The sequence below is a fragment of the Aspergillus sydowii genome (genome assembly GCF_001890705.1).
Source record: "Aspergillus sydowii CBS 593.65 unplaced genomic scaffold ASPSYscaffold_11, whole genome shotgun sequence".
Lineage (NCBI taxonomy): Eukaryota > Fungi > Ascomycota > Eurotiomycetes > Eurotiales > Aspergillaceae > Aspergillus > Aspergillus sydowii.
In genome coordinates this window covers 1031365-1050831 of record NW_024467869.1, presented here as the reverse complement: position 1 = coordinate 1050831, position 19467 = coordinate 1031365, and the positions used below count along the sequence as shown (strand labels likewise).

General features: G+C 48.7%; 6 protein-coding genes across 6 annotated transcripts; 3 read left to right on the top strand and 3 right to left on the bottom strand.

The window, feature by feature from the left end:
- Positions 1–34: 34 nt before the first annotated feature.
- Positions 35–1912, top strand: ASPSYDRAFT_430901 (putative ubiquitin fusion degradation protein (Ufd1)). The gene is made up of 4 exons (XM_040846590.1): positions 35–338; positions 412–724; positions 776–1524; positions 1665–1912. Exons 1-4 carry the CDS (start codon positions 263–265, stop codon positions 1793–1795), a joined length of 1269 nt encoding a protein of 422 aa, XP_040699584.1. The 5' UTR covers positions 35–262; the 3' UTR covers positions 1796–1912.
- Positions 1913–3056: 1144 nt separating this feature from the next.
- ASPSYDRAFT_158642 (uncharacterized protein) lies at positions 3057–6241 on the bottom strand (the record flags this gene model as incomplete). Its single annotated transcript, XM_040842742.1, has 7 exons — positions 3057–3653; positions 3723–4046; positions 4117–4147; positions 4455–5664; positions 5723–5909; positions 6013–6129; positions 6209–6241. The coding sequence occupies 7 exons, from the start codon at positions 6239–6241 to the stop codon at positions 3057–3059; spliced, it is 2499 nt and encodes an 832-aa protein (XP_040699583.1).
- A 325-nt stretch (positions 6242–6566) lies between these two features.
- Positions 6567–7525, top strand: ASPSYDRAFT_34683 (ubiquitin-conjugating enzyme E2; the record flags this gene model as incomplete). Its single annotated transcript, XM_040845272.1, has 3 exons — positions 6567–6593; positions 6647–6726; positions 6799–7525. 3 exons carry the CDS (start codon positions 6567–6569, stop codon positions 7523–7525), a joined length of 834 nt encoding a protein of 277 aa, XP_040699582.1.
- Positions 7526–8866: 1341 nt separating this feature from the next.
- ASPSYDRAFT_60663 (ABC1 kinase family protein) lies at positions 8867–16375 on the bottom strand (the record flags this gene model as incomplete). Its single annotated transcript, XM_040849886.1, has 11 exons — positions 8867–8872; positions 9858–10002; positions 10073–11415; positions 11474–11835; positions 13722–13723; positions 14102–14166; positions 14240–15252; positions 15489–15623; positions 15672–15791; positions 15840–15974; positions 16033–16375. The coding sequence occupies 11 exons, from the start codon at positions 16373–16375 to the stop codon at positions 8867–8869; spliced, it is 3669 nt and encodes a 1222-aa protein (XP_040699581.1).
- A 736-nt stretch (positions 16376–17111) lies between these two features.
- Positions 17112–17532, top strand: ASPSYDRAFT_158352 (dolichol-phosphate mannosyltransferase subunit 3; the record flags this gene model as incomplete). The annotated part of the gene is made up of 3 exons (XM_040842719.1): positions 17112–17159; positions 17216–17284; positions 17371–17532. 3 exons carry the CDS (start codon positions 17112–17114, stop codon positions 17530–17532), a joined length of 279 nt encoding a protein of 92 aa, XP_040699580.1.
- A 212-nt stretch (positions 17533–17744) lies between these two features.
- On the bottom strand, positions 17745–19120 carry ASPSYDRAFT_429883 (xanthine phosphoribosyltransferase). The gene is made up of 5 exons (XM_040846575.1): positions 18970–19120; positions 18710–18816; positions 18332–18644; positions 18155–18267; positions 17745–18090 (listed from the first exon to the last, which is right to left on the bottom strand). The coding sequence occupies exons 1-5, from the start codon at positions 19000–19002 to the stop codon at positions 18042–18044; spliced, it is 615 nt and encodes a 204-aa protein (XP_040699579.1). The 5' UTR covers positions 19003–19120; the 3' UTR covers positions 17745–18041.
- Between the last annotated feature and the right edge of the window lie 347 nt (positions 19121–19467).

Below are 19467 nucleotides of genomic sequence, written 5' to 3'. Positions count from 1 at the left end.
GATGTGGTTTTACACGATTTTTCATACCATGTTGTTATAGGTTTAATGGCATTATTTGGCCCTTGAAGAGCTGCTTGGCCACAGGAAATGCTGTCGTCCAAGATTAGAACAATCCCAGATTTTTCCGTTGTCCAAAGTATTGCAGTCAAAAGGGGCCATGTAGTCTCGTATATAATGAACCACGGTGGCCCAAGTTATAGCTAGTTAACTTGTAACTAATTGTGAAGCTACAGTGATAGTTAACTAGCGTGGTTGGATTCAGATGACAAATCCAAGGCGGTATCTTCCAGACACTTCGGATGCAACAAGGTTCAAGTTCACTTCGGCTCAATTCCAACGTTCGTTTAAGATGGATTGCTACATCTCTGCTTCAAGTTCCTGGCTAACTTTCACCCACATAATTTGACAAAGTTATGGCTAGGGAACAGAATCTACTTCGCTGGTCGTCACAGTTTTCTGTTATTCCGTCTCAACACACGCCGAGACTGTCTGGAGATAAGATTGTTCTTCCGCAGTCCGCCCTTGAGCAGCTCCTCGCTGCCGCCCCGCTTCAACAGGTAACACCAGAAAATCCATCTCGCTCGTACACAAGGTCGTTTGACCCATTCAATCCACATACTTTCGCCGCCGAGTCCCAAGCCCGCGAATATGGTGTCGACCGACAGCACCAGTTACCCCACCCGTTGACATTTCGTCTTGTTAACCCTCAAAATGGTCGAGTAATGTACGCCGGAATTCGCGAATTCTCTGCGCGGGAGAATGAGATTGGCCTTAGTTCTTTATTACGTGAAGCCCTCGAAATTGATGATTACGAGTTTGCGTCCGAGGGGAAGTCTGAAAGCGACGCTCCCATAATCACCGTTCACGTCAAGCCATTGCCCAAGGGTACTTACGTTCGCTTGCGACCACTCGAAGCTGGTTATGATCCGGAAGACTGGAAAGCCCTACTAGAACGCCATCTACGCGAAAATTACACCACATTAACAACGGGGGAAGTTCTGACCTTACCTGGGAACCGGGAGGGTTCGTTTAGATTTTTGGCCGACAGCGTAGAGCCAGAAGGCGAGGGTATCTGTGTTGTGGACACCGATTTGGAAGTGGACATTGTTGCGTTGAGTGAAGATCAAGCCCGTGAAACGTTGCGGAGACGACTGACCAAGACCTCTCATGCGCCTGATACTAAAAGGGACACATCAGTCGGCAGGGTGCTCGAGCTGGGAACAAGGATCACTGGGCAGGTGTCCCCAGGCGAGTATGTGGATTATGAAGTGCGAAAATGGGATAATGGGAGCACCATAGAGATCAACCTTAATAGTGATGATGACGTGGATATTTCCTTGCTCGTGAGCCCGTTTTCTACTCGTCAAAGAAACCGCCCGCGGGAGGATGAGTTTGTCTTTGGCGAGTTGTCGGACCAGGCACAGAAACGGATCACCATTGCATCAACCAATGTGGAATTGGAAGGTGCTGAAGCATTGTATATATCGGTACATGCATTTGCGTCCAATGATCTTAGCCAACAAGGTGCGCCGCCTCGATCTTCATCATTACCATATAGTCTGCAAATTTTATCTAGTACTTCAGCCGCGAGATCTTCAGGCCCCTCCACTGTTGATTCAGTTGCACATGATCCGGATGATGTCCAATGCAAAAACTGCCAGCAGTGGGTTTCTCAGCGAACGTTTGTTTTGCACGAGAATTTTTGTTCTCGGAACAACGTACTCTGTATTCAATGCAACAATGTCTATCACAAACGTTCTCCAGAATGGCAGAATCACTGGCACTGTCCCCATGACGCTTCATATGGTAACGATCTGACCAGTCTGCATAAACATGAGACAATATTCCACTCGAAGCGATCTTGCCGTGCTTGTGGATTTGACGCAGATGGACTCCAGCATCTTGCTCAACATCGAACAACGACCTGCCCGGCAAAACCTATCTTGTGTCAGTTCTGTCACCTGGTAGTTTCGCAACAAGGCGAGTCCGACCCGGATATCTATGATCCCGAGGTGCTGCTCTCCGGCCTCACCCCGCACGAACTGGTAGATGGTGGCCGGACGACCGAATGTCACCTCTGCAACAAGATCGTCCGGCTGCGCGATATGAAAACGCACCTCCGCCACCACGACTTAAACCGCCGCTCCCGGCCAACTCCTCAAATATGCCTGAACCAGAACTGCGGCCGTACAATTGACGGCCGCGGAGTACAAGGTACAATAGTGCCAGGGGCCGACACCTTAGGGCTCTGCAACATTTGTTTCGGGCCTCTCTACGTCGACACCTATGATCCGGAAGGGAAAGCTCTCCGACGCCGAATCGAGCGCCGTTATCTCTCCCAAGTAATGAGTGGATGCAGCAAACCCTGGTGCCAGAATGAATATTGCAAGACTGGGAAGCAAAATCGACAACCAGCATCCGACACACCTGCGCCAATGAGTGCGGCCGCTATCCTGAACCTTGTGCGACCTATAATTGACGGCGCCGATTTTCAGGGAAAGGGACCGCACACCGCACCATTTTACTTCTGCACTGATCAATCGAGTCAACAACGCCGTAATATTGCGGGTATGCTTTCTGTTGAAGACCATGGGTCGGCTGGTGGGAGAACATACGATTTGCCCTGGTGCGTTGCTGCCGTTGAAGCTGTGGGGGGTGATCCTGATAAAGCACGGGAGTGGCTAGAAAACTGGGCTCCTGCTCGAGGGGAGGGAGCTGGACGTTTCTAAGCACAGAATTTCTATACTATTTGAACAAATCCTAGATACTAGATCTATTTTTGGGTTGCTTTATTAATTGCAATATCGAAATACATTTTTGAACGCCCATATCTGACTAGCGGGATAGTAAATGTCCGTGAGCTCGTAATATTCATACATCAGTTATTAAAAAGACCAAAGCCTCTCACTCGCCAGTCTAGGACAGACACGTCCTTACACCTAGTACATATGTAAGAGTCAAAGACAACCTGCGATTCTTTTCAAGCACTCAACCTTGCTAGCTTCAAATGAAGAATAGGCGGCCGCGAGAGCTAAACAGGTAGAAAGTTGGAAGAATTAAGCTGCACCCGTCTTCGCCGCAAGCGTCCCACTCCCCCTCGACGAAAAGATTCCCATAATGCCAAATACCACATAAAATAGTGCCAACGGATAAGCCACCAACCCTCTCATACCACTCATTCTCGCCACGGCGCAAAACATCCCAGACGACGAATATGTGCACCACCCCACTGCCGCTGTCGTCAGCAGGTACCCAAACATCGTGTCCATGGGTACGAGGATTCCCAAAAGACTTGTCAGCACAAGCGGCAGGAAACAGTAGCCCAGGACACTTGCGGAGCGTGGGAAAGTCAGTGTAGCAGAGAAGTGTCCGGAGGAGCCGGGTTTGGCGTGCGGATCGTAGTTCGAGGATGGGTCTGCGGCGTTTGGCGCCTGAGTTGGTGAGGTGGGGTCAACGGGGGACATGAGGCTAAGGATGAGGTGAAGGGCGACGGTGCCGAAGACAGCAACGCCGTAGATATATCCATAGAATACCTTGCCTGAGAGAAGTAGGAAAGTACCGTAGAGGACGATATAGAGGAGGGCGCCGTAGAGATCGCTGTCGTCCATGAGGTGCTGATCAATACGAGCAAAAGGATTAAGGACCGTCAGTGTCTATATACTCACGAAACCGATTAGCCCTTTATATTTCACATATAAAAACAATATGGGGCGGCTAGTTACCTTGGTACGGATGTGCGCAAAATTAACACCCAGCTCCTCCAGCAGCGGCGGTTCGCCATCATAACCCTCGGTCCCGAATGCAGCAAGCCACCCCGTCCGTAAACCGCCCTGTTCACCCATTCTTCCGCTGACACCAGGGGTTGGTGACCCGAAACCGCCATACCCCCCCCCGACTCCTCCAATGGGGTATCCTTGGACTGCTGGGTTTGGCGGTGCACCAAATCCGCCATATGATGCTTGAGACGGGGTTGTATGGCCTGATACAGACGAATAGCTAGAAGGGTAGAATTGAAGGTTTTGGGCCGAAGACTGCGCTCCATAGGCCTGCTGTTGTGGATAATACTGCGCCATGGCGGTTTGAATTTGTGCTGGATTTAGGTTAGGTATCGCGCACAGGGTAAAACGCTGCTAAAAGAGCTAAAGAGCTGATTGCGCCAACGACTTGCAGTTACACAAGTGTCTCAGGAATATATGTAAAACGAAGCTTTGTGGTTGATGTTGTACAGAACACCGTCGGCGGTGAACGAAGACCATCTATGGGCTTAGTCATCATATCAGGAAGAAGTAACTAGTTAGTTACATTAGTTAAGTTACTGTAACTGAGTAAGGCTTATCTAAGTTAGATTCAGGAATAGTGCGCTGTTCATATATATATTAAGCTAACGCTGAATAATGGTAAACATACAGAAAGAATTCTATACTTCAAAATGCGCAGCGACAGGCATGCTTTACAGAAAATTAATGCCAATCCCAAGTTGCAATCCCTTCCTGCCTTCCTCGCCTTTCCGAAGCACTAGTGGGAGAGAGACGTTGAGCTCAAACCTGGCGGCTGGGTGTGCATAGACGAGCCCGACACCGGCTGCGATGCTCGGCAAACCGTTACCAAGTTCAGAGATGGTGGATAACATAGCGTCTTTGACTTCCGTGCCAGAAGTAGGTGAAGTCTTCTGTGTCGTTCGCAGGGGCAGTAACCGCCCGCCGTTCATAAACGCCTGCAATCGGAAAGGCTTCTCGGCGCCCACTCGTGGAAGTGGGAGGAGGAGATTCGCACTGCCAGCTGCATACACGTCACCTCCAACAGCATCTACACCATCGTGGGGCCCGAGGCCTGAGAGGCGGAAGCCTCGAACGTCTGTAGGGCCACCTAGCTGGAAGCGGTCATTAAGGCGAGAAAGATGCGGTCGCGAGCCGGGGTCAAGGCCAAGTGGATAAAGAAGACCAGCACGGATTCCCGTAGTAAAGCTTATCCCGCTATCTCCCTTGATGCCTGGAATAGGGATTGGGATGGCGTTTTGCGTTTCGACCTCAGATTTCCAGAACGCAACGTCACCTTTCATTGGCCCCCAACCAGCCAGCTCATTGAACGTCTTTGCGTAGTAGCCTCGAGAAGGGAGAAATGGGTTGTCTCGACGATCTACCGCCCAACTATGGAAAAGGCTACTCTTCACGCTATCACCTGCGTTGGCCCGGACAGTAGGAGACGCATTTTCCGCAAGGCCAGTGACCTGTCTCCAAAAGCCATTGTAACCAAGTTCATGTCGTTGACCGGACCGACTCAGCCACCGAAGCTTACCCCAGCCACCCTTCAGCACTTCTTCGTGGCTCGCCCAGGACTTCTGTGTTGCGCTCGCGATTCCACCAAGTTCCAAGCGAAAATCTGGATCGCTAAGTATTGGTGTATCGAATGCGGCTTGGTAGGCAGATCGCGTCCTCGTGCCCAACGACGCATTGAAGTTCAAATTCTCAGCACCTCCAAGCACATTACGCCATAAGAGATTGCCGTATGCTGAGCCTTCTGCATTTCCTAGGTCGGTCCCAGTTTTGAGCAGAACACGAGACTTCTCCTTAACGGAATAGTATACGTTGATATTTGTCGGGCCCGCTTGTCCATCAGTTGGGGGTGTCTGATCTAGATACACGGAGATCGGCTGCTGGAAGACATCTAGTTCGTCATAATTAGAGATATTGCTGGGAACGACGGCTGGATAGAAAACACAAACCGAAACGACTAAGTTTATCCGCACGCGCTGATATTTCCCGTAGAGCTTCCGACAGGGTAAGATGTTGTTTCTGGTTCGCACTTAGCAATGGATTGAAAATCTGCTCCAGAAAGCCTCTGCGCGTATGCTTTGCGTTCAAGACCTGGACCGATGATATTGTGCAGGGCAACGTAGAGTTTTGGTCGATCTAGGTCATAGCTAGTGTCAGTATCGGTTGATAGCATGGGATGTTACTTTGCCGGGAACAAGCTCCGCAGCATGAGTAAAGATCAAAAGAGGTATTAACCTACCAGCTCCCCAAGGCGATCTTGCGCTTTCTTGTAAATTGCATGAAGACGTTCATTCACGGCCTGCTGCTGCTCCTCGAGCACCTTGGGATCGGCAGGTCGCTGAAGACTCTCGAAAATCTAGAAACCAAGTCAGAGCCCAGCAGTTAGAAATGGATTACTGAAAAGTTATATGCGCAGGCAGTGGGGTATGGCATACGTCTCCATCTTCAGCAGAAGGTGGGGAGGACATTGCGACGATAGCAATGGCCAACAGAAGACCAGGAGTGGCTCAAGTTCTCTTCTCCAGAGCTACCCGGAGCCGCCGAAGAAGCAATACGGTAACGCAGGAGGTCACGTGGCGGCGTCTGCTTCACCTTTCAGTCCATCAGTGTCACGATTCTTAACCACGACACGTAATTCTTTCGCATCGTCAAATAGATCTTTTTCTGTTCTTGCTTGTACTGTCGATCGTCCTTTCTCTTTGAACCGTCCTCCCACACTGCGTCATTCGTTCCGTCCAACCTGCTTATATGCCGCACCGTTATCACAAATAAGCAGTTTTAACTTCGGACACGATGGCCACAAAAGCAGCTTACAAAAGAGTGAGTTGAAGTGTAGTTTTCTGCAGCTGTGCGCTTGACTGACTCTTGGTTAGCTCACACGCGAGTACCAAAACATCCAAAAGAACCCTCCACCTTTCATCATTGCGCATCCATCAGAATCAAACATTCTTGAGTGAGCGAGGCCTACATCCAACGAGATATATATATATATTTAGGAGGAATTGATTAACTGAGCATTATTCAGGTGGCATTACATTATCACTGGTCCTCCCGGAACGCCGTACGAAAATGGTCAGTACTGGGGTACTTTGATGTTTCCTCCCGAATACCCATTTGCTCCTCCTGCTATCCGCATGCACACTCCAAGTGGTCGGTTTCAACCATCATCTCGGCTTTGCCTAAGCATAAGCGATTTCCATCCAAAGTCATTCAACCCGGCTTGGGAGGTTTCGACCATCCTCATCGGGCTCCTCTCCTTCATGACCAGCGAGGAAATGACTACAGGAAGTGTAAGTGCATCAGAAGCAGAAAGACGGGTTCTTTCTGCGCGATCAAGATGGTGGAATTCTACAGGCGGAGGCACCCATATCAGCTCTACACCTGGAGTAACACCCACTTCCAGAGGCATCAATAATGTAAAAGCGGGCGATGGGGGTTTGAAGTTTCGGGCTGAATGGCCAGAANTGGACCAGGAAAACTGGAAATGGTTGAAAGAGAATCGCATTGATACTGCGACTGGACAATTGAGACCTGACCCGAATGCTGGATCGAGCAGATGCTCTCCAGAAACGAGTGCGCTCCGCAGACGTCCCAACGGTAGTGGCCCCGGCCTCGGGGTTGTAATGGATGGTGGCAATGCTGCAAGGGAGGTCGGCCAAACTTGGATTCAGCGCAACAAAGTCTGGGTCGGCCTCGCGGTCTTGTTTGGATACGCTCTTATCTCAAGACTTGTTCAAGATGTTCAGGGTTGAACCTTGACTTTTGCTATTAATTCTTCATTCTTGTTATTATACTTTGGAAGCTGTACTTTTGCAGTATTCCATGATTTGCCGCCTTTTTGCTCAGCGCACTTTGTTCCCTGGCTTTTGCTTGATACCGTTGGTGTGGATTTTATCGGTCTGTATTTAAGTGCGGGAAGGCGTACGAAGAAGGAACGGCGTTTTTGCCTCATGAGATAATTAACTGACTCGGACAATATTTCACCCTTGCCGCAAGCTGTACCTAAGAAGCAGTCTGCACGTAAGCCACTTATGATAAGGTAGAATGCTGCTGGGCACGGAAGAGTATGGATTCGACTAATCGGAGGCGCCGGTATTTGGATTACGGTTAGTATAGCTGTCGTTATCGGATGGGTAAGTTACGGCGGGAACCTGCCTCCGATTATTAGATCATCGCTCGTCCAAAAGTTTTGAAGCCTCATATTTTTCCTCTTCAGCCTCTCATCCGCAATTTCGATCGCAATCTTTCCTCGCCAAGCGATAATTGTCCTTTATTCATTGCAGCGCATCAACTGTTTGATATTATTTGTTGCCATTTATCATGGGTTGGTTTTGGGCAGATTCGCAGCCGCAACCATTGGCGCGCACTCACCCAGCATCATCTGACGCATCGCCTCCGGTAAGTAGGAAAATAACCAAAAAGCTTCAAGATTCTAACTACAGATATAGCTGGGGTGCCCCATGCATGTGTCTGGCTCTAAGCCTCCAACCGCCGTTCCTGAAACTTCGAGCGCCTGTCCGGTCCGACCCTCAAATTCGCCCTTTTTCGTTGCCCCAAAGTCTACATCCTCCCCTCAACCACCTCCTGCAACAGAGACGAAACATTCGACTCTGTCAAAGCTCAACCCTCTAAACTATATGTTTGCGTCACTCTCGCAAGAGCGGGCCCCAAACCAGACTGTGGACTTAGGCGTGGACCGCGAGGTCTCCTCTATACCTAGAGGAGACTCGGATGGCAACTGGGAGTATCCCTCCCCGCAGCAGATGTACAATGCGATGTTGCGCAAAGGCTATACAGATACGCCTCAAGACGCCGTGGAAGCTATGGTTGCGGTCCACAACTTTTTGAATGAGGGCGCCTGGAATGAAATTGTGGATTGGGAACGCATTTTTTCCAAAGGCCTGGCAAATGGATGGGAGAAGTGTCGACAAGGAGAGGAAAATATCCCCTTAGAGCTGGCTAAGGAAGAGTACTACGGAGCTGCAAATTCAACTCCACCCCGTCTTGTGAGGTTCCAGGGTCGGCCACAGGAACTCACCCCGAAAGCGCAAATTCTCCAGGCTCTGGGCCGGCTATATCCCGCAAAATTTGGGTTAGTCCTCGCCATATTCCAGTTCAGTTCAATTCACGCTCTTGTGCCCATACTGCACCGCGCATCTTGATCAGTTACGTTAACCCATCTTACTACATAGGACACAACCTCCATTTGACCGACATGACTGGTACGTGATGCGCGAAACTCCACTAGGCCCTAGAGAAGTCCGCTATGTGATCGATTATTACTCAGGACCTCCAGAGCCGACGGGAGAGCCTGTATTCTATCTTGATATTCGACCAGCCTTGGACTCGCCCACCGCCGCTGTTGAACGACTAATGAGATGGGGCGGAGACATTTGGTGGCGCGCCAGCGGAGGCGTTGTTCGCAACAACGACGGAAACTAGTTCATGGTATGTTGCACTGGTTGCGCATCTAGGATAATTACTTGGTTGCATTTAAAGCTTTTACATTCCACTCTGAACGCCGGCAGGTCATCGAACTACATGTGCTTACATTAGACTTGCCGGGTTGCTTTCAAGTCCGTATCGACATCATCGCGTTTTATATATGTTTTGATAAACCCCTGTGATGTGTTAATATATGGTGATAATATTCCGAAGTTCTTCGCACATTGATATTGGGGATGTTTCTTTTCGTCACACCCCCCACATTGGTGTATTTTATTTGTATCTTACCTTCCATGATTATATATAATAGATGTATTTTATCGGCATCCTTTAACTTTCATTGCCCTCGCGCAGAATGATAGTGACATGGGCTTCTAGGTCCATTGAGCTGGTGGTGGGGGGGGCGGGGGGGGCGGTGTTCCACATGCATTGCCTCTTATGTAGTTCATCATGATGTGCATCAAGTAAAAATTCGCCATGCATATAATATATATTAACAGTGATAATAAGTAATATATAAAATGTCCGGCCTTCCGATTCTAAAGCTTCGCCATGATATATCGACAACGTGATATCTGAAAATCGGGCCACTCCTCCCAACCATGTCTAGATATTAGGGGACAGTTGATCGTACTTCACACACTGCTCTACACTCTCAATGCTGGCCCTCAGTAGTCCCCGGGCTTCTAGCCCGACCCAGACACGAAGCATCGAGGTATCACCTGATCGGACTGTTTTCAAGAACGTGGCGTTGGAGCCGAGTTTCCGCAAGATGGGGAGAGCACTGAAAAGTGAGTCAGTAAGCGAGTGGGAGGCATTCGAACAGTAAAAAGGCGAGGATAGTCGGTTCTTGCCTCTTAAAAAGATCGAGGTTGGGATCCATGCTCCGGCCTATACCCTCAAGAAGGAGGATGGAGATGACAACATTCACAAAATCACCTTCGAGACGAACGTGGTGGCGCCGCACCATGGATAATACCTCGCTTAGGACGTCACCGATTTTGATATTTCCTAGTGCAAATGTTCGTGACTTCACCCCAAGAACAAGGTGTTGCATTCTTAAGGCGAAAATGTCAGGGTCGATGACTTCCTCCGGTTGGCGACACCGTTCGACCATGAGTTCTCCTGCGCGGTGGCCGTCGAACTCAGCAACAGCTCGAAAGAGAGCTAGGAAGTTCGAACGGTTCGTGTCATTCAATTGAGTTACTAAACCTGTGTCAATGAAGATGAGTTGCGGTCGGTAGCCTTCCGCGTTGAGATCATTCAGAGCCCTTTCCCATTTCTGCGGCTCATTCACATGTGGTCGCAATCGCGCAAGCACGGCGTCTGCCACATCAACCTCCCTCCTTGTTGGCGCTTCGGACGCACGTGTTTGTTTTCGAAGAGATAGATCAAGCTCACTAGGCTGATAGAAACGGACCATGATATTCCCTGGATGTAAGTCCGCATGCACGAAGTTGTCAATTAAGAGCATATGAAGAAATGCATCCAGACCTTCATTCGCAATCTCATGCTGGTAAACACCTCCTCCCATTTCTAGAAAAGTTGACAAGGGTATGCCCTGGGCAAACTCCTCAACAAGGACTTCACGGGTGCTGTAGTCCAAATAAGGGTATGGGAACCAAGCTGTAGTACGGGACCTAAACTTCTCTCGGAAAATCTTTAGATTCGTGGCCTCGATCCTGAGATCAAGTTGTTGCTTCATCATTTCCCCAAATTGAGTGACCTCGTCAGGAAATGATAGCCAGTGCATAGTTGGAATTGCATTTATCAAGGAGGCGAAGAAAGACATGATCCGCAGATCCCTGCGAATTAGGCGCTCGACACGCGGATGCAGAACTTTAACCGCAACGTATGACGACGGAACGCGTTGGGGAGAGCTCTTTACCAAGACGTCGACATTCCTTTTAAGCTTTCCCCCTAAGTCCTGAGGCGCGGAGGTAAGCTCATTATCCGCAAGATTTGCAAGGCTCGGTTTCAGTTTTGCCTTGTAAACCTGTGCGATAGCGCCTACTCCAAGAGGTTTCTCGTTGAATTCTTCAAAGATGTCTTCGAAGGGCATCCCGTGGAAGGCTTTCTGAATCGTCTGCTTAGTCTCATGCAACGAATGGGCTGGGGCATTTGAGTGCAGTGATGACATAGTGCTGCACATTTGCGGAGGGAAAATATCAGTACGTGAGGCGGCCCATTGACCAAGCTAGAGGAATGTCAGTTAAATGCAATTTTCTCATGGTGTGCAGGCAGATTGGACCTGCCTTAATGAAAGCAGGCCCTGCGCGCTCCATTGCTTTCACGAGGAAGCTATACCACCACAGTGTACCTGTTCGGGCCCCGTCATTGTTTTTTATGCGCCTCCCAAGCCATATCGTAGGTGCCGTAAGGATGACTGGCAGAAAAATAAAGACTAGGTGAACGAAACGGAGACCAGTAGCTATCGTGTCGTAGGCGTAATATGCCCAATAAGCTAGTACAGGGCCGCCAATCCCTATCCGCACTTCTGTTTGTTCAAGGATATCGTCTCTGATCTCCTGGCGCGACGCCTCTAACATCAACTTTTCTCCGGTTTTATCGTCCTCATTCGTCTCTGCCAGTTCCACAAAGGCTCCGGGAGCAAGCGCTGCAATGAGCACAGTCCCAAATCTTGGGAGTCCCCTCTGACGACATCGGGCATAACATTTCGGGAGTGACTGACGTGTGAAGCGACGGCTCGGCGGTGGAGGGACGCGTGAGAAAAGTTGTGGAGTTCTACCACAAGTCGAACAAAGACGGTGAAGCTGGAGGGGTATCCTCATGTTCTTACACACCAGGCAGTAAGTGCCATGGGGAGGGCAGAACAAGAAGCCAATTCAGGTTGGTACTCTGGAAGATTGCGGATCGGAGTTGGTCTCGGAAGTTGGAAGAGACAGCGAGCGACGGCGATCCTCCGCTCGCATGTGTTAGCGACGTCATCATCAAGGCTACTTTTCCTCCCAAGTTGTCATTCCTTAAAGCTCATTCAATCCTCAAGCGGTCCAATGCTAATCCCTATCCAGGTCGTTTGCTGGCCCCCGATCTCTCGATGAACGTTTCTTCCCAGCCACTAGAAGGAATCGTGCCCGCAGCGTCGCTCACGGACAAATCCGGTAATTTGCGCATTCCACCTGCACCAGGGCAATTTGGCTGCAGCTATGGAGCAGCTACATATAAACATTTTCCAGGCTATCACATCGAAACCATCTGCAAGCGGAAACGAACAGAGCATTTTTGTCGGCTGTTTTGTGCTCCTCCTGGCCTCCCATTAGGACATGTTAAATAGAGTCGAGCGCACTGCGAAAGCAATGCGTACACTTGAATATCCTAGTATAAAGCTTCCACCGTGGGATGAGCGGACGATACATAATGGGTCGCTTCCGTGATGTTGAATCGGACGTTGAAACGAAAATGGCCGCCGACCGGTCACAGTGTCAATCGTGGACTGGTATGATTTTTTGTTGTGCTGTAAGCTATAGCTGCATGCTAGTAATCTTTGTCCGTGTCTGCTTCCCGGACTTCTCGCTTCTCAGACTTGGACTGCTTCCGCTGTTTGTCCATGGAAGCTCTCCTGCCCTCTTCTACGCCTTTTCACAGAGCCCGAGACATTTCAGTAAACCGAAGAACATCGAAATCGTTGCGCTGGTACCGTTTCACCAGCACAGTCGGACGGAGATTCTGGACTGCTACTTGCGGGTGAGCACTTATCTACCGGTTGTAGAACAATTTGCTGATCTAACTGAAGAGAAACCTTTCCTCAAACGGCGGTTTCCTTGACCGAGTGGTTTTTATACCACGGACAAACCACACTGGGAGCCTTGAATGGCTGACATCTATTGTTGATGGAATCTCGTCCTATTCGGTATTGGAAAGCAATGGCCCCTTTGTCAAAACACTTGATGGAAACGTGGGCAAGATGTTCGTGTGGATCGATGGTGACATCGTATTCCTAGAAAATCATACCATAGCGACGATGGTTCAAACAAAATTGAGTCACCCTAACTCGCTGGTTGTTTCGGCCAACGTCGCCAACGACGGGGCTCTTAAGCATCTCCATAATCGCCATCCAGTTGCTCTCCCATATCATCCTGAGTTACAGCCTGTGCGACCCGTTGACCACGACAGCTGGCGTGCTTCAACCTTGCCCCGCTGGAGAGGGCCTGCGGACTTTCGGACCACAAAAGGGTTCTCGCCTCCATTCGAAAACCATCGCTGGCTTCCTTCTGATGACGAAACGTTTAATCATACCCCGATTGGCATGTCTATGTACTCGGACAATGGTCCAGACCTGGGAGACTGGACCGTCAAAGCTCAGCAACACTATTCTTTTCTACACCATCTTGATTTGGGCGATCTATATCGTTACAAATTTCCTATTTGGACTAACCCCACGGATTCTATCAGCACAAACTTCTTTTGTTTTATGAACAACGACGCTAATCCTGTCTTTTCATTTATGTACAATGGTGGCTTGCGGGGAACGGACTTAAAGACACCTAGAAATGAGGGTCGTGTAGCGCAAGATATCATAATCGATGGAAAGGGCCTAGCCGCTCACTATGAGTCCGATCTCGGTTCAGAGGACCTTGACGATACAGATGTGCTTTGGAGATATCGGTCATATGCTCTAGAGATGGTCTGCCCGCAAACAACCAAGCATTGTACGATAAATATAACAGCGAATAAATAAATGGCCTACTGGGCCAACACCCGCTTTTTACCTAAGCCAAAGTGTGCAACTCTCGAGAGGTCATCTCATTGATAGTCTAAATCTCAAGCCAGAAAGTTGCATGTATAAGCATAGGTTTTTATCAGTTTAAAAGGCATAATCTCAGTTAGGCAGTCGAGTTAATCATTTATGCTGTTTGATATACTTCGAGACATATTGGCTCATTAAGTCGTGGACCCTGGGGTTCCAAACCCCTTCAACAGTGTCCGGCTGCAAAAGGACGATCAATTAGTTTTCCATAGCCCAGCACAGTGTGTAATGCAGTCAAATTAAACCAGCATACCTTATTTTTTAGCAACTCTTGCAAGAGAACGACAATATTGTCCCGGTCTTTCCGCCATTGGTCTTTATCCGTCTCCTTATCTGAAGTGGGTTCTTCAGCGCTCAGAGTGTGTTCAATCAAAGAGAATCCGTCAAATTTTTGCAGTCCATTTATAACTGCCTCAGTGCCGGTCTTAGTAGACGCCAAAAGTGCAAGAGAAAACCACCCCTCGCTCCGGACAACAGGCCATTGGGTCTGCGTTACCATAGCACCAAGCGGGGAGGCTATGCCCTCATGATGGGTAAATAGACGATCGAGAAGGGAATCAACAGTGAAGTCGCTCTGTTCTCCAGCCTTATATTTGGGAATTATTGTGCGACAAATGGATGCTATTATGCGACCGATCTCAGTCAATATAGGGGTCGAGTCAGATCTTTCGAATAGTGCAAGGAGTAACGACAAGTACGTTCGTTCACCGTCATTGTCATCCACTTCTGCAGAGGTTGTAGCGGGCTGCAGTAACCGACTGATATTCTCCACAGAGTAGTTGACCAACTGCCGGGCGAGGCTAGTTGCTGCGAGTTGAACCTGAGGGACAGTTTCGTAGTTCCATAGTCGCGCGATAGCTGGTATAATCCCAGCCTCGCCTATAGAGGTCTTGTTATCACTAGCAATTGCCAGGTTCTTGAGGAAGCCGAGCGCCGCGTGAAGAATTGCTCCTCTAGCGTTGCTCTTGAGAAGAACAATCAGTTCTTCGTGGATTTGCAGTTCCTTAACCATTGTCACACAAGTATCGTCGGATCGAGCCAGATTACCGAGCATGATGCAGGCGCATATTTGGAGTTGGTCTTCCGCGCTGCTCAACCACGATTTGAGTGTTTGTGACAAGGGGTCATCTAAGTGGTACAACTCCGCAAAAAGCGGCGACCCTGATAATTCTGCTAACGCCTGGTTGATTTTCAGTTGTGACTGTATGAGAGCCTTCGCATCGTCGCTTGAGGTTGGGGCATTGAAAGACAACGATTTTTTGAGTACTGATAGTATGTCGGGAACTATGCGTTTTGATATGCAGATGTCCTGGAATCTAATGTCGTTTAGATATGCCGCCATGCAGTTTGCAAGACAACAATATTGAGAGAGAGCTTGTTCAGACTCATCGTTCAGTGCAGACGCTACCAGGAGTGGGATAGTTCCATCCGGGGAGTTTGCGATACCTTGGACTAAGGATTATACCGTTAGCGACAATAAAACATGATAGGAGTATACATACCTTGTTCACCCACTAGCTCTATCAGCTCGTAAGCATAACCAAGCAAAGCGTCGTTTCCCTGGAATGTGCCATCTTTGAGTAACTTCAAAAGAATATACACTATCTTGTTTCCCGCCAACTGGGACTGAGCGGGCTCTAGATTTAGTCAGTCATGACAATACATCTAGGACAGGCGGTATATACCAAAATCGACACATAAGTTATATATAACAGGTATCACGACTTCTATGAGTTCCGGCCGCTGTAATTGCCGTATAATAGCAGATGTATAATTGTCCTTCACCACAGTAGCCCGATTATCATCTAAAGAAGGTCAGTTACATGTATTCTTCGGGTAAAGCCAGACTTTACCTGTGTCAGCGCATGAGTTTCCAATCAGCCTCAGACAATGGAGAATAAGGCTGCTTTCGGTGACGTCTTTCGAAGCTATAAGCTCAAGGAAGAACTTCAAAATGCCCGTTTGGCCATACACAGGACGAAGAGAAGCTAAGAGCCGATGAGAAATGTAAGCTGATATGAAATGGCAAAAGAAAGATATACTGACGGTTCCTGCTCCCATTTGCCAGAGCTTCGGTGGCTCGTGTCAAGTACTCGGATTGGCCATGCCAGAGCTTCAATAAAATGCCCGGCACATCCTCGAAATTTGCCGTGCCGCTGTCCAGCTCTGCTTCTTTCAAAGTATCTTCCACATAATGCAGAAGAGCTCCTTGCTCTTGTAATGACAACACTGCCATGCCGGGTGGCTCTGTTGCCGGAGGTAATTGAGCCGATTCTAGGAATATTTCGGCGAGCGAGGGACACAGCACTCTTTTTATATCCCGAGCCCGAGAGTCTCGGGCCTCATACAATGGGCTCTGGTTTGCGACTCCATAGTTATTGCTGCTCATTTTCCCACTTGCACTACCTGAGGGGCACCGAAAAAAAGAAACAGATCCGCAAGCTATCGGCTATAGTGGACTACCTACCCGTCAGTAGGCCTGCAAGGGGTAAGATGCCGGTTCTAGTAGGATCGATCTATAAAATCAGCGCGTCTGCTTGCGCCCTACTCTATAGAGTGTCGTAAGACAATATAGGCTCTATAACGCGACAAAGAATGCTGATAATATGATGATGAGAAATTGAGGTGCTTCAAAGCACGATAGATGGGGCCATTATAGCCTGAGGCGACAAACAGGCCAATTTTTAGCGCCTGTAAAGCTGTACGGCTAATGTGTAAGTAAGTGTATTAAATCCACGAGGGCTATCTAAAAGCTTTTATGGCAATTGTAGGCTGAAAATTGTAATAGAAATAAAGACCCTTATTATACGTTCTTTTCTTCTGGGCTTACTTGGAGTTATCATAGTATATTGAATTGGGAGCGACTTCATCAGCGCCATGTCTTGGGGAGCATTGTGAGGTAATGTATATTACACGGTCCATACAGTCACCTCCCGCGGTCAATAGACTGTTTGTCCACTTCGATTTCAAGTCCTCCTCCTCAATTCCCAGTCCCTCATCTAAATATAACTTGCATTCCCAGACACGACTACGACTTTTGGCGCAACTTTCCTCGCCGTCATTAATCCTGTGTATAACTCCACCCAATCCGTTTAATAGCCACGAAGGCAGCGAAGGCCCTCACAATGACGCGCGCCCAGCAGACGCTCTCCGTGCTCCTGCTCGTATCCTCTGTATGTTATACCAGTTCATCCCCTTTCTTCCAAACGACAGCTAACGAAAATCCTAGCTATACCTATCTCTTTATCTCGGCCTCGTTCCGCTTAACGAGACTGTCCAGCAAGAAATCATCCCCGTCGTACGTCCATCTCTTCCACTACACCAACCCCTTCTCCATCCCAGAACTTCAGCTAACATATAGCCTGCACTGCGTCCTTCATTTAGCTCCCTTTCTACGCTCTAATATCCTTCGGATGCTACCTTCTCGGCCGCCTGGGTCTAGCCATCTTCACTTTCCATGATGTGCCCGAGGCACACGAGGAGCTGCAAGGTGAAATTGAACAGGCTAAGGCTGAACTGCGCCGCGTGAACGTTGATGTCGATTAAATACATGGAATCTACGCTGCCTTATAATCCTTAATTGATTCGCGATTTTGGTGGTGATCTGGGAAGAGAGACGGGAAAGGGGATCTGGTGGTTTTGTAAGATATAGAGCAATGTCACGGGAGTTTTGTTTTTAAGTGATGGCTTTTGTCTGTAAATATCATTGGATTCGTACGCCGCTCCTCTCGAGAAATTGGCTAGCGAATTTCGTTTTATGGCATTGCGTCATTGTGCCCATGGCGCGGGGCTCATAGAACCCCAAAGAGCAAGAGCAAAGAGCAAAAAAAGTCTATTTGAGTAGACAAATCGTCGAGTAGGGTTGCTTTTATCTATCGAATATCATCATCAAAACATCCTTCGTAATATAACGTGCTGTATCGTCAAACTCTCGAAGCCAAGATAGAAGCGCTCGCCGGCTAAATCAGGGCCACCGTGCGTCGGTGGTAGGAATTGGGCATTTGGAGGCAGAAGGGGGCGCTGTAGAATATTAAGGCCTGATAGTGGCGTGCAGTTTAAACAAGAGGGTTCGCCTTAGCTAGCGCATCGTGCTCCTCAATATCCCTTATGAAAAAAACTAGTCAGTATGTCGAACATATCGACGCAGCGAAAGAAACGGATATCGTACTTAGCTTCCCAAGGATAGCAGATCCAAACATCTTCAGTTGTGACCGCGGCATGATACCGGCCAGACTCCATCATGTCTTTGGGCAGTTGTCCCTTCTTCGACTTGTCCTTGTTCTAGTAACGTTGTGAGCTTCGCAATTCCTCGTATAATCTCTGCGCATGCGGGACAAACACATACGTGTAGCACGAACACGAAGAAGTTCGTCTTCTCGCCTTCCCGCCCAAGTTGCTTCTGCGCAATCTCGACATCCTTCTGCAGTTCACGGACAGCATATTCCAAAGTCGTCCGCGTGTCATCAACCTCATCGACAATGAGAATGTTCTTTCCAATCAGGTTGGCCATTTCTAGAGAGCTCATATCCAACCATTGTGTCCGAGTAACCTTTGTACCAGGGACCTCTTCAGGGTCGCCGCGACCTAGATCCTCATAAAGCGAAAGTCCGATAGCTTGAATCGGGATGTTCGGCTCGCCAGAGCGCTTGAGGAACGAGCTAGTGAAAAGAACGGCACCGGTCAGACTACTCCTGTCGTCTAGGTTGAATTTCGTTCGACGTACCGGAGAATGCGAGCAGGAACATAGCCACCACCACCAATGGCAATCATCAAGTTTGGGTGGAATGCATTGAGGATCTGGTCAGCGGAAGATTGACATAGCTTGTGGACCTATAAGAAGACCTAATGTGTTAAATGACAGTTTAAAGCTGTACGGTGCGGTAGATCAGAGCCCCGCAGAAATTTGCAGTTTAACCCGGCATGCACAAATTGTGGCTTGCAGAGCAACACATAACAAGTATCATGCAGCCTCAGTGCACATACCTGGTTGTACGTGACATAGACTTTTTGCGGCATTTTGGGCGATAAGCGTCTTCCGGATATTACGATAAGAACAAAAGATAGATCAGAGTTTTGCACCAAACTGATCTGGGTTATGAGTACTCGCGGGCAGCAGAGTAAATAGACTAGGAGGGGAAATACGCAATAACAAGACAAGCAAAAGGCAGCGCACGAGAAGGAAAGAAAAAGAAAAGAGAAAGGGAAAAATGGGAAAAAGGAAAAACTAGCTATCGCGCCCCAGATCGGGATCCATGTGGTACCGGCATCATGGATTGGACCGTTCCAAACTTGCAGTGGAGTCTGCGAGCTCTGGCATCGGAGTATGCCGATTCCTGCTGTCACTGTATTCTGGACAACCCTTGCCTCGGGGCATAGGTCTAGGGCGCCATCTTAGTCTGTTTTTATTTCGGGAGTCTATTTTCTCTATGTTTTCGGTGATTATATGCAAAATCTAAGACGGTATAGAAGCCCAATAAAAGG

What these genes read in the sequence shown, in the direction of transcription:
- ASPSYDRAFT_430901 (XM_040846590.1), top strand. Translation starts at nt 263, where the DNA reads ATGACAAATCCAAGGCGGTATCTTCCAGACACTTCGGATGCAACAAGG. An exon ending in CACTTCGGCTCAATTCCAAC is followed by an intron (nt 339 to 411) that starts GTTCGTTTAAGA and finishes AATTTGACAAAG; the next exon opens with TTATGGCTAGGGAACAGAAT. An exon ending in CCTCAAAATGGTCGAGTAAT is followed by an intron (nt 725 to 775) that starts GTACGCCGGAAT and finishes GATTGGCCTTAG; the next exon opens with TTCTTTATTACGTGAAGCCC.
- ASPSYDRAFT_429883 (XM_040846575.1), bottom strand. Translation starts at nt 19,002, where the DNA reads ATGCCGCAAAAAGTCTATGTCACGTACAACCAG. An exon ending in GTTCCTGCTCGCATTCTCCG is followed by an intron (nt 18,645 to 18,709) that starts GTACGTCGAACG and finishes TCTTTTCACTAG; the next exon opens with CTCGTTCCTCAAGCGCTCTG. An exon ending in TCTTCGTGTTCGTGCTACAC is followed by an intron (nt 18,268 to 18,331) that starts GTATGTGTTTGT and finishes CAACGTTACTAG; the next exon opens with AACAAGGACAAGTCGAAGAA.